General features: G+C 39.4%; 1 protein-coding gene across 3 annotated transcripts in view; it reads right to left on the bottom strand.

Annotated features, from left to right (window-relative positions):
* Nucleotides 1-14,235, bottom strand: part of LOC121425662 (fibrocystin-L-like) — a 120,103-nt gene that overhangs the window by 17,869 nt on the left and 87,999 nt on the right. For all 3 annotated transcript variants that reach the window (XM_041621808.1, XM_041621809.1, XM_041621810.1), the window contains exons 51-56: nucleotides 13,806-14,137; nucleotides 9,526-9,991; nucleotides 8,754-8,952; nucleotides 8,035-8,200; nucleotides 6,476-6,850; nucleotides 5,488-5,884 (exon numbers count right to left, since the gene is read on the bottom strand). In XM_041621808.1, coding sequence (XP_041477742.1) covers nucleotides 5,488-5,884; nucleotides 6,476-6,850; nucleotides 8,035-8,200; nucleotides 8,754-8,952; nucleotides 9,526-9,991; nucleotides 13,806-14,137 — 1,935 coding nt within the window. The remainder of the gene's footprint in view (nucleotides 1-5,487; nucleotides 5,885-6,475; nucleotides 6,851-8,034; nucleotides 8,201-8,753; nucleotides 8,953-9,525; nucleotides 9,992-13,805; nucleotides 14,138-14,235) is intronic.

Raw genomic sequence — 14,235 nt, 5'->3', positions numbered from 1 at the left:
ATATTAAATCTTCCAAACAACATATTTTCTTCTTCATTATGTCTCTGGTGATCAATCAATGATTTCAGCAAAAATTGATTGCCCACTGGGCAGTCTATAGGCTACGTTTTCAGCCTAGTTTTCAACAACGAACCTATACCATGTATGACTGCATCGTTGTAGTCGAGTCGGAAAAGGGGGTTTCTATGTACCATCAAAACATTTTTCACTCAATGTTTTGGTATTTGCCTAAAGTGTCTAGTTAATGAATCTTGATGTTCCCTTCCCAAAATCGTGTCCAACGGAGTTCAAAATTGATATCTTTGGCGGCCCTCTTGGACATTTTTAATGAAAATCAATTATTTTCATATTTTATTGCACAAAGTCTGACGATGGGAAATTTTAAATCAATACGCATTTCACTAGGATTTGGATAGTAGAAATCGGTTGAAATTGTTTTCTGAATAATCCGGTTAATATATTAAAAAAAAGAATTCATCAAAAATTTTGAACCAAAATGGTCATGTGCATTGACATCTATCTGTTTCATCTTGCATCCGGTCGCCTTTGTTGATGTGCCTAACATGCAGAAAATAACGTACTTAGCGATCGATAGAAAGGTATGTATTACTTGTATCATGTGTATGAGGGTAAAAGGCATTTTCTACACAAAGCAATTTTTATGATAATTAAATCTCTTGAAAAAGATAGAAGTTCGAGGCATTGCTCTACATTTTCATTTTGCATGCAATTACTCTCGGGCACCTTAAAGCATAGTCCCACAAGAACCAGTAAAATGTTACATACAGTACCATACCATTATCCATAGCTTGACTATTATGATATCGTGCTTTTCGGAGCCCCCAATGTGGTAACATTTTGTTTTGAGTATGTAATTTTTTCCTTTAAATCACTTTTCTATATCAGCTACATATAAAGAAATTGGGGCATAGCAAAGCCTAACCCTCAGGGGACTGCCAAAGTCACCCAATCTTTTTTTCGTATCTTGCCAGTTTCTCGGAAAATTAGGCATTTTGAGGCAAACAGTGTTTCTGCCTTGCGGTAAAGCCCTTGTTTTTGTTTTGTAACCACATAAAGATGACAAAGTAGGATCTTCTTTATCAGTTACATATGTCTATTTTCATTCTTTATTGTAAAAAAATGCAATGTTTGAGCCCCCATTCAGACAAAAGGGCATTTCTGCTATATAGTAAAGCTAGCTTTGATTTTGGAAACCACTTTGAAATAAAAGAAGAGGCATTTTTTCTATCAGCTACATGTAAAAAAAAGTGCGGTACATCGACTGCTACCTTCTTCAGAGGCTCCAAGATTGGCAGATTTTCCCCATATTGGAAAAAATATGGAAAAGTGGTGGGTGACTTTCGGAACCCCCGGAGGGGATAGACTTTGCTGTGCAACCACTTAATATTAGCAGCAGATTGAAGAAAGTCTACTCCTTTAATTCCATGTAGTTTCAAAAGAATGAAACTGGCTTCACCATATAGCAGAAACGCTTTTTGCCTGAATGGGGGCTCGAAAATAGCACATTTTCCCATAAACAGGTAAAGTATGGAAAAAGGGTAGGTGATTTCGGCGACCCCATAAGGGGGGTATGTTCCAATATGCCAACACCTCTTTATAGGCAGCAGATAGAGGAAACTTTACTCTTTCGTCTCCATATAGTTTAAAAGCAATAAGAGTAGTTTTACTACATAGCAAAAGCACTTTTTGCCTCAATGGAGGCTCGAAAATAGCACATTTTCCCATGATTTTGCAAATTACGTAAAAGGGGCGGGTAACTTTAGCAGTTCCAAAAGGGAGTAGGCTTTATGGTACCAGCACCTCTTTATATGTAGCAGATAGAGGAAACTCTACTCTTTTGTCTCCATATAGTTTAAAAGCAATAAGAGTAGTTTTACTACATAGCAAAAGCACCTTTTGCCTCAATGGGGGCTCGAAAATAGCACATTTTCCCATGATTTTGCAAATTACGTAAAAGGGGCGGGTAACTTTAGCAGTTCCAAAAGGGAGTAGGCTTTATGGTACCAGCACCTCTTTATATGTAGCAGATAGAGGAAACTCTACTCTTTTGTCTCCATATAGTTTAAAAGCAATAAGAGTAGTTTTACTACATAGCAGAAACACCTTTTGCCTCAATGGGGGCTCGAAAATAGCATATTTTCCCATAAATAGTTAGAATATGAAATAGGGTAGTTGAATTTGGCGACCCCCCAAGGGAGGTATGTTCCAATATGCCAACACCTCTTTATATGTAGCAGATAGAAGAAACTCTACTCTTTTGTCTCCATATAGTTTAAAAGCAATAAGAGTAGTTTTACTACATAGCAGAAACACCTTTTGCCTCAATGGGGGCTCGAAAATAGCATATTTTTCCATAAATAATTAAAATATGAAATAGGGTAGGTGATTTTGGTGACACCCTAAGGGGGGTATGTTCCAATATGCCAACACCTCTTTATATGTAGCAGATAGAGGAAACTCTACTCTTTCGTCTCCATATAGTTTAAAAGCAATAAGAGTAGTTTTACTACATAGCAGAAACACCTTTTGCCTCAATGGGGGCTCGAAAATAGCATATTTTTCCATAAATAATTAAAATATGAAATAGGGTAGGTGATTTTGGTGACACCCTAAGGGGGGTATGTTCCAATATGCCAACACCTCTTTATATGTAGCAGATAGAGGAAACTCTACTCTTTTGTCTCCATATAGTTTAAAAGCAATAAGAGTAGTTTTACTACATAGCAGAAACACCTTTTGCCTCAATGGGGGCTCGAAAATAGCATATTTTCCCATAAATAGTTAGAATATGAAATAGGGTAGTTGAATTTGGCGACCCCCCAAGGGAGGTATGTTCCAATATGCCAACACCTCTTTATATGTAGCAGATAGAGGAAACTCTACTCTTTCGTCTCCATATAGTTTAAAAGCAATAAGAGTAGTTTTACTACATAGCAGAAACACCTTTTGCCTCAATGGGGGCTCGAAAATAGCATATTTTCCCATTAATGGGCAAAATACGTATAATTATCGGGTAACTTTAGCAGTCCTCAGAGGGGGTAGGCTTTGCTGTAACAGCACACCTTTTTTTGTAGCAGATAGAGAAAACTCTACTCTTGTCTCCACATAGTTTAAAAACAATGAAAGTGGCCGTACTACATAGCAGCAACACTTTTTGCCTCAATGGGGGCTTGAAAAAGCATATTTTCCCACAAATAGGTAAAATATGAAAAAGGGTGGGTGATTTCTACGCTCCCTGAAGGGGTATGCTCAGTATGCTAGTAGCAGATAGAGGAAACTCTACCCTTCTTATCTCCATGTAGTTTAAAAAGAATGAAAGTGGCTTTATTCCATATCAGAAACGTTTTTTACCTTAATATGGGCTCCAAAGTGGCATATTTTCCAATAAATTGGTAATAATGGTATTTGCCCTTTAACTAAGCAAATAAAGACATACATATTGTCATGAAGCGTTACAGTATTATCGGTATATTATATCCTCTTTCGTGTCGAATGCTGATATTTTGAAATAGTTGTTGATGTTTAATGATTGAACAGATAGATATCAATGCACATGCAAATTTTTGACCAAAATCATGCCCATTTCGGGATAAATTTTATTTCAAAATATATCATCAGAAAACGAATTAAATCGATTTCTACTATCCCAATCATAGAGAAATGCGTATTGATTAAAAGATTGTCCCATTGTCAGACTCTGTGCAATAAAATATGAAAATAATTGATTTTCATTTTAAAAAAGTCCAAGAGGGCCGCCAAAGATATCAATTTTGAACCCCGTTGGACACGATTTTGGGAAGGGAACATCAAGATTCATTAACGAGACAGTTATCAATATTTTGATGGTACACATGTACAGGAACCTCTTATCCGACTCGACTACAACGATGCAGTCTTACATTGTATAGGTTCGTTGTTGAAAACTAGGCTGAAAACGTAGCCTATAGACTGCCCAGTGGGCAATCAATATTTGCTGAAATCATTGATTGATCACCAGAGACATAATGAAGAAGAAAATATGTTGTTTGGAAGATTTAATATCATGCAAAATGCAGGAAACATCAATAAAGTAGGCATATCGTTCGCACACGTCAGCCATATGGTGAAAATAGGCCAAAAACGCACGATTTCTACGTGCGCACCATATTGGAAAGGGGGCTGAAATCACAGTCTATAATGTCTTTTTCAATTACTGTTATATATTTTCTTAAAGTAGAGATATAGATGAAGACAATGATATTATGCTTGAGAGAAAAAATATCAAATAAAGTACACTACAAAAGAAAATAAATTTCTAAATCGATTTTTGACAATTTTTTATGCGAGAAATCTCCAAAACTAATGATATGCAAATTTCATTACGTAATTTGCATATGTAAACAATAATTTCTGTTCGTGAAATTTTGCATATCTCTTGTGCACTACTCGAACAATACATTGTGAAAGTTTCATACAAAACAAGCATGATTTGGCTGAGATATTCTCCCTTGACTTCATGATATGTGTACAATGTCTGAAAAATTGTGAAATAGGGCCATTTTGTAGTGACGTCATATATTACGTCATTTCGGAGGGAAGACCACGCATAGAACCCGGCAGCAATGCATTTTTGTAAACTTCAAGGTCCATGCCATCCAGCTATGGGGTCATTTGCTTGTCCGGCTTTCGGTTGAATAAACCTCCTGGGCTGCCGGACTAACATCATATCTAGGATGCATGTTAGATGTTGATGCTGGCTGGCCATAATTTCTGATTGATCGGATGAGTTGCAACTCTTTGTAAGATGGATGTTGCTGGCCGTCCATAGTTCTGATTGATCAGATGAGTTGCAACTCTTTGTAAGATGGGGGCCCTGATGTACTTTTTTTTCTACGTTTTTTGCTGTTTGATACCCGCCCCACCCCCCCACTCAGTGTTATCTAGGGTAAGCCTGTGCTTGTTCCCTCCCTTTAAAAGCACCCCCCTATCGAAGGTCTGCCGAAATTTCTGAACCCCTCCTTTCAAGGGCTTTTCGCAGGCTTTTTTTTGGCTTGGAGACCCCTAAATCCGGAAAAATGCTCAATGTACCCCCTATCTCAGGTGAGCTCTGATTCCAACAAAAGGTCCTTACTTAACTATTCAAAATGAAATAATCCTGAATGAGCTTTCAAAACTAGCAGGAATTTGATCCTGGGATTTGATCAATTTTTCTAGGTTATTCAAGATATTTTATAACCCACTTTTAAAATTTCTCAGGAGTCCAAAGAGAGAGATAAAAAAACCCACCCCCTTTTTAAAGAAATTCTGGGTGAAAATACAAATACACCCCTTTTTTTTACAGTGTGCAGGCCACACTTGTCCCGCGAAAAAGTACCCCTTTACCGGACATTTTGGGAACCCGCATGCGGTCCTTTCGACCCCGGAGTGGGGGGGTCCGGGGTTTGTTACAACTTTTGTTTAATTGAACTGCGAGCTCGACATACATACCCCTAGTAACCTTGTAGTTTGTAATGGTTACATTCGAAAGATGGGTGCCGATGTTGTTGTGAAAGTTATTCACAAAAACAGTTTCTTTCCCCTCAACCACCGAGTAATCGTTGTCAAAGCGTATGGTTGCCTCAACGGAGGATCCAGAATGCGGGACTGCACCCCTCACTGTAACGTTAAATGGATCAAGCTGAGCGGAGGAGGAGTATTCCTGTGCTCTGACAGCAAAGATATCGACATTCAGGACGTATCCATAGCCGATGAAGTCAATGGTGAGGTTGGGGAAGATTGCAGTGCCAGTCGAGAGGTCAACAGCGACCGTTGTCTGACCTGATAGACGACCACGGTAGTTTGTTGGCATGTACAGCGAGACACTGGCGCTCCATGTATCGTGTCCCTGTTATAGAATAAAGCACAAAGCTTCATTTTAGCTTATCTTTCTGTCTCCTTATCAACCCATTCCAGAGCTGCCAAGTTGCATTTTGCATTTTCAGTATTCTTATCCCCCAAAATCAGTATTTTGACAAAAAATCTGTATTTTTACCGTGTGAGATAAATATGCATGCAAAATGGCAAAGTTCGATCACTTCTTACATTTGCGCCCCACACGAGACCAAAAGCTTCAGTCTCTGTATTTTGGTTGTTCCGCTGAACTGCTTTGGCTCACTCACCAACACATATACTGAAGAGCTTGGAGGCCCGTACGTACAGACAACGTACTAAATTAGCAGTAACGTTAGATCTAACATTCGGCGGAAACCTGATTTTCTGATCGTTTTTTGTACACAAAATGCCACATTATGAAAAAGAAATTGCATCCATATTTACGGAAAAATGTATGAAAATCGTACTACTTGGCAGCTCTGCCATTCATACCGGCATTTATAATAATCTTATGCTAAAGGAAATTTAAATCTGTGATTATAGGCAGCTTTTTAATGAGGCATAGCGGTACTCAAAGTTTTATCAAAGCAGAATACCAACTGACCGATTCATTTAAGTTCGTGACCACCTCTCCGGAGGCAGCATCCCTGACCTTGACTTCAACACTGAACGGTTCGTTGACATAGACCGAGCCTGTCTGGCCAGCTTGCGCCCCGGTCAGCTGACGATGGGTGATGGAGAAAGCGGCGGTCCTGACAGAAGACAAGGGCGAACTGTCGGGATAGGTGATGGCAAACTCCAACACGTAACCACTGCCAAACTTGGTGATCGCCAGACTGGTAAAGTTGGCCCAGCCATCTTGGAAGGGGATTGTGACGGTGCCGACGAGCTGTGCCGTGCTGCCCGCAGGACGGACTGCAAGGGTTGCTGTTACCAACCAGGGATTGGAGGGAGAGCCAAGTTGTGTCACCAAGTTGCCCTGTAGGATAAGAAGTAATCATTGAGGTAATAATTGTAACATGTTTCAATGTAAAATAAGATACGGTTAAAAAAGTATCCTATAATTTACAATCAGCAAATACATTTCTCTACAGGAGTACAACTAAATATAATATTCTGACTGAACATGTAGCTAAAATGTGCTTACAGCAAAGAATTAATGTTGCTGAGTTCTCATTTCACATTTGTCTTTGATTTTAAATTTTATGGCAATTTATATCAAGAATCTAACTTCCTTATGAAGGCATCATACAGAGTAATTTATTCATTGCCTATATCTTTAACATTAACTCTATCAATAATTGTCATCTTCATTGTCCTCATGTTATATTTTTACCAGTATTCACAGTTCATTGGTTGGTTGGGCAGAGGGAACGTCAAGCTACAGTGAAGGAGCTTGCTTTCCTCTTCCCTGGCCACCGACTGATGCACTGGGCAGAGTGCTACTAGAATTGCATTTGTATAAATGATCTCTGTTAGATTGTGTACTAAAATTGATTCTATAACTACAAGTAATATATGAATTTGTTTCGAATTGCCAAATAAACTAGAGATGCTCGGCTGGTCGCGCAGCCGAGCACATGTATCCCCCGAACCCACCGCGTCATCCATCATTGCAATGTATAGAGGTCACACAGAAATTTGACAAATGAATACAATTATCATGGCAACAATGACCCTAGCATGCAGGTCCCCCAAGCCCATCTACCATCCAAGTGTGGTTGAAAAGTGACTTATGGTTGCGGAGAAAGAGTCTTGCATGTGAACTTCAACGTTAACCTGAAAATGACCTTTGACTTAACAGTGTGACCTCTGACTGCAGCATAACATGCAGGTCCCCCAAGTCCATCTACCATCCAAGTTTGGTTGAAAAGTGACTTACAGTTGCGGAATTAGGTGTCATAAGAGAGTCCTGCATGTAAACTTTAACGTTGACCTAAAAATGACCTTTGACCTTTACATGTGACCTCCGACCACACCAAAATCAATAGGCCGCTTTGCTATATCATACTTGACCTTTAAACCACATTTGAAGATGATCGGACAAGAAATGCAGCTGATAGAGCGCTCACAAGGAAATCTCTGCGGCGGACGCGGCCAAATCCATAATATCCTCCGAACTCTGTTCGGGGGATACAATAATACACCCCCCCAGCTGCATACCTGTTGATCTACCACTTTGACCTTGGGTTGGGTCGGGAAGGGTGCGTATTCACTCCCCTCTGTAGGACTGGCTCCTACTATCAATGCAGAAGGAGTAACATACACTTTAGGTTGGCTCAGTTCTTCCTGACGTGCTGCCTCCAACTCTCTTTGTTGATCAGCATACCTAAAAAATAGTCAATTAAGCATGTTTTGTTTAATGATCATCAATAGTTTCACAGCATCTAGCTTTCACGTTATAGATGTGTCGGAATCAGACGTTTTTCTACATGTACTCCTAACTCTAATCAAAATTTGTATGACAACGCTTAAGAAAAAGCAAAGCTCAAATTTCTACAGGGAAGACAAAATATTGCACATTAAAAGAAAGAGAAAGAAAAACATGTCTGCAATAACACTCTATCCAATGGAATGGACTTACAATTAATGTGGCATATGTCAAGTGGAAATAGTACGTGTTATTAGGTAATGAGTGTATGTTTGGACAAACCATTCCTTGATTTATCTTCTTATTAGAGTAAGAAAGATGATTTACCTTCAAACATGAGGAATGAATTCCATTCATTTCATCATTGAAATGATTGAAAATAAATATCAAAATGTCTTTTAACTTTTTTCTCCACAATCTCATTGTAATCAAGAAATTAATGAAAATGATGCAAATATAAAAAACAATCAAGCCAAGAGTTGGAACCAACGGAAAGAGAGGCTAAACTCACGTCTCGTTCCCCTCAGCTGGTCCCCCTGTCTCATTTGTGGCCCTGATGCCACCTGTAGGGTCGACAGGCGGTGCTACCGGGTCGGTCATCTCCATCGATTCAATAGTGATGTTGAGGCTATCTCCGAGGTTTCCTTGTTGCTGTTCATTCGCTAAGGTAGTTTGTATCCCGTTGAGCTCATCAACAGCATCAGTTCCGTCTGCAAGAAGAGATCAAAATAACTTTGTATCTTTGGAAGGTCCTAACCCTTGAGAGCGTTTCAGGAAACTGTTTTGGCCGACAAGTTGTCGGATCTGACAGCTTTCCTTGATTTTTATTGGCTGACAAGCACTGTTTTGATGCTAAATGTATATGTAACTGTCGAATGTACTGTAACAGGACTTGGCAGATAAAAAACTTCCAAGATGTCCTTTCATGAAACGCTCTCCTTGTGCTTTCAAAATCAGAATTTAAGACCTAACATCTTCTGGCAGTTACCATTGTATTACTTTGATTGCCTGGTGAAATTGAATGTCCTACAATTATCATCACCGCCATCATCATCATCATCATCATCGCCACCACCACCATCATCACATTCAGGTCACATTCGAGAGCTACATGTACATTGATCTCCACACAGGCCCTACACATGGTGCAAAAGCCTGAAGAAAGGGTACTAATATTCAAGTCACTTTGGAACTACATGGACATTGCAAGAGCTGAATATTGTCATTATTATCAATATTAAGAAAAGCCATTTTGCTATCACTTCAACACAAGGCCTGCTTACTGTTTGAGGACGTTTCATTCCCGGCCGTGATTTCAAATTGAACCTGCATTCCGCTCGTGGCCCTCTTCCTTCTCCGGCTGTCCTCACGGATGATGTTCACAATCCTGATGTTCTCGGGGCTGATGTTCAGGAGGTTGGCCAGGTTCCTGCTCAGGTTCTCCTCAAAGAAGTTATCCACTGGGATGGAAGGCATCCCAAAGGTCACGATCAAAGCGGGGGTCGTCTTGATCTCCACGATGTTCGACCCGCGCACCACCAAATACAGCGTCTGTCTCTCCCTGTCAAAGTAGTTCTCCCCGTTGACGGTGGACGAGACGGAAGGCCTGAACTGGCCTGGTGTCTGGGGCCTCCTCCAGGTGAGTTTGTTGTCGTCGTCGTATTCTGCATTGTTTGGCAGGATGTAGGCATCGTTGCTATACACGTCCAGCTTCTGTGGGTTGGCATACCAGATACCAACCACCATGGTCTGGTCAAAGACAATAAAAGAAATATGCCATAACATATACAGGTGTACATTTCAAAAGTTTGTTCTCGGGAACATTTTACAATCCACATGACACATTCAAGGGATTCTCCCTACTACATGTAACTTCCTCAACCTCAGAGTGCTTAAAACTCTATTGTGAAGTCTGAACTTGTCCTGTTCACCTCTGTAAAATCATTTGTTGACATCCAGGATACCATACATTGAAACAGTTCTAATATAAAAGAAATATCACCAAAATGAATGCCTGCCCCACTTCTACATCATGGATACAAACAACAATTAGGCGGCTTGTCAAAGGTGTGCGTGCGTTTTTACCTTTATATTCTGCGGCGAACCCGCTCAGCGTGCCATTGTCCATTTTTCTTTCCTACGGGTCAGTGCTCTTGCCATTTAAGACGACAGCGTTCCCTTTTGCAGCGAAAACGGAAGCGTGCGCTTTTATCTTTTCTTTTGACACCCCCCGGTTGGCTCTCCAATAAGATGTTTCTGCATGAGCGCCCTCTATGTCCACGATATCGACGTCTTAGGCAAACTATTAAACGAGCGATCTCTAGTCACTGATCTGGATATCGTTGTGTCCTTGTATCGGTGTGTGTAGTTCAGTGGGGTATACATTTTCAAAAGTTACGCTTTCACATTTTTTTGATAATTTTTCGTTTCGGGTTTCAGTATATGACAAAATTCAATAAGATTTAGATTTCATTTCTTTAATAGAACAATTAAGCTTTAGCCCTTTAGCACGAGCATGTTGTTTTATTTTGAAGAACATACCGTTAAGAAATTGAATTTCTGAAAGTAAGTGTTCAGGCGAGGGTAAGATTTTTTTCATCACACTGAGCCCGCACAGTCAGCATTGTCGGGTGAAAAGGAAAGATATGGAATTGACCTTAACATCTTTGTAAACGAAATGCAAAACCCCACGCAAAAGATGCAATATAAATCATACCTGGGTCCCAAAATGATGGCGTTTAAAGCAATACACTGAAACGCTACTGTGAAAAAAAAAACACTAAAAACATAAAATGCAAACGTTTTTTGGTGGAAAAAAGGCTGAAAACTAAGGGCAGCGTTGAAATTCAAATTTGAGCTTAACATAGGTCTATGTTTAATTTAGCCCTCTTGTCAATTTGTTTTTGCTGTGAAATGTCCTTTTTTGAGGACTCTTTTTGGGCGATTTTGCCCCCCCCCCCCTTGTGGAAAATCCTAGGTACGCCACTGCATTTGTTTAAACATTTGAATTCTAGAAACTTATATATTCACACATAATACAGATGCCGTGCAAAACAAACGAATAAAATATAATTTATTTGAACTTTAAAAAATAAATTGGATGCTCAAGCTGTCATATCGGTCATTGTAGCTTAAATGCACAATTCTTGAATTTCATTGCCCGAAATTCAGAACAAAAGGTACTTTCGTTACATTTTAAAACCATTACAAACATCTTTACCTTCGAACGAAATCAAAAGCACTTAAAAATGAATATTGAAATTATCAAAGTTGAGGTAGTCTTGACCATGAATAGAGTTGAGTGTTTATAAAGGAATTATAGCATCTTCTATTAATCACATTCTACACTTTAATGACCGATGAAAAATATCGCGTGAATGAAAATGCAAATTAACACATTTAAGTGACTCCGACATGATATTGGACAGGAAAATCTATAAAATCTTTTTACCTGGGATCCGTCTTTATTCTCTTATATAAATTTCCCCTGTGATCTAGAGTGCTCTGTGACCTAGTGTTCTTGATTACCATCCTGGAGCCACATAACCGAAGGGGGGTCTGGGGCTGAGGCCTCAACAAGTACCATGATTTTATGCATGGTGACCCCACCCCTTCAAACCAGTCCGCTGGGGGGAGGGGACTTAATTATTTCTTTCAATTTTCCTGTTCTACTTATAATATTCAATTTTGTCAACTTAATTCTGATGGTTCCTTTTTCATCCAACTTTATTTCTTCCTTTGAATTTTTTTTTGATAAAACTTTTCTATACCTATTTTTTTTTAACCTTCACGTTTGACTTGAACAATACGTGTATATTGCCGTTGGTTTCTTCTTCCTATCAAATATTTGAATTAATCTGCAATGTGTGTATGTCAAATTATTGCGAATTAGATTCCCAGTGTCTAAGGTAAACATAATTTACCGACGTAAAGTTAGTAATACGAAAGCCTCTTTGGCCTAGTTTCCCTTCCAACTTTGTACTTCACCTGTTAATCGTATAGCTGCATTCTGTATAGCTTGCATATTTAAATATGCACCAAAAAATAAATTAACGTACAGAAAATGGTAATACCTCGGTCACATTTGCTCTACGGCGGCCATACAGCGAGTCGAAAACAGCCGTTTTATTCATTTTATTAAAACCTATATTTAGCAGGTCCAAAAACTGTTAAAATGACTGTTTTCGACTCGCCTTAGAACAAATGTGACCGAGGTATTTAGCATACTAGATCAACAAGAATGGAGTGCATGCTGGTGCGGATCCTGCCGGAGTAACACAATACAATCAGCGCCGTCTTTATTTTGAACAATAGTTGGGCTCTCAAAAGTATTGTGTTCTATTTTGTGACCTCTACTAAAAGAAGTCAGTGGGTCTATACGCGGGTCTATATTCTGCACATCAGAGGGTACAGTTATGTAGTGAATCCCGGGGGGGGGGATCATCCGGTCCGTGTGCCCCTCCCCCCCTTTGAGAGCCTTTATCAAATTTGTTAATGTAAATATGCCATTTTTACACAAGTGTGCCCCCTTTATTTGAAACTCACAACATGTATTTAAATGAGAACATGTCGTTCATACACAAATGAGGACCTTCACTTTAGCCTGGTAAACAGAGAGTTGGTAGGCAATAAATATAACTCAAATGTTCACATTAAGAGTAGACCTATAAAGAGGGGAGTTACATGGTTAATCAAAAATGTGTTGATAAAATATCAGTCGAACGTTATGTTATAATCTGCTTCGCCAAACAGGTTTTATGTAATATTGCTCTTTATAAAGGCAAGCATTAAACTACATTAAATGTCGAAATGTTGAGAAATATAATGGAAACCATATCAAAATGCACATTACGAAAAGAAACAAAATCAAGGTTCTAGTATGGGGACAAAACGAGAACAAGAAAACTACCCATTTGATGCTCATTTTAATTCCCCGAAAGCCGGACGTTGAAAATGACATGGGCCAGCGCATTGCAAGCTGTATTTAACGGCTTACCCCATTGACAAGGTAGATTTAAATTACCCCATTCTTGATTGGGGAGATTAACGTATATTCTTGAACATAGAGGTGGTCTGACGGGTTGCGGATTTCAATAGAAAGATGACCTCTTGATTGGTAGGGGTATGTCAAGGGGAGATTATCACTTTGTCAGCGCGGGTGACTGTCTTGATACTTTGATGTTCCCCGATGTGCCTTCTATTCGAAAACCGTGTTTGCAACTAATCCCAATTATGAGACTATTTTGGAATAAAAATGAGAGCCTAACTGCACCCTTTTTATAGATTTCGTTTGAAAATAAAATACTTACGTTTAAGGTAAAATTGGAATATGAGAAGGCGCTTCATAATATGTAAACCAAATAGTGTCACTTTTAAGCTTTATTCTTTTAAATCAAATGTAAAAATATATGTAAAACAATCTTAGAAATAGACCTTATATTTTTAGCTGGGGTACAAATGATTTGGGGGTGCACATAATAGGACCTCAAGAATTTTGATCAAGCTTATACAAAATCCTGGATCATCTTCTCCTGATCATGAACAACAAAGTTTAACAGATTACCTGTGAGTCATCAGCATTCAGGAAATAAAGCCTCAATCCCTGTGGGTTAGTGCCAGAGAAGTAGAGTTCGTATTCTCTACCTGTTGCCACCAGGGTGAAGAAGGTTGAAATCCTCTCCTGGCAGGTGTAGCCCAGACACCATCCGTGGTCCTGGGGACCGTTGATCAGGTCCACGTAGCCGTCGGCAAGAAGTGCCACTGGGGACACCCTCCTTGTCTCAGTGTCCGCATCCATGCTCTCAATAATAAACATCATGTGGTCGAGGTTGTGGCACTCGAAGGCCTGCCAGGATTCGACCCAAGAACAGTCAGATCCATTGGTTCCAACGATACCTGCAATACAGCATCAGGGACAATAGTAATATCTCCAGTCACCTATTATCATTAACTTCATATACATATACTCATTGAACACAATGCTAGAATGAAAC

Source organism: Lytechinus variegatus, chromosome 12 (genome assembly GCF_018143015.1).
Source record: "Lytechinus variegatus isolate NC3 chromosome 12, Lvar_3.0, whole genome shotgun sequence".
NCBI classification, from domain to species: domain Eukaryota; kingdom Metazoa; phylum Echinodermata; class Echinoidea; order Temnopleuroida; family Toxopneustidae; genus Lytechinus; species Lytechinus variegatus.
This window is presented reverse-complemented; position numbering and strand designations above follow the sequence as displayed.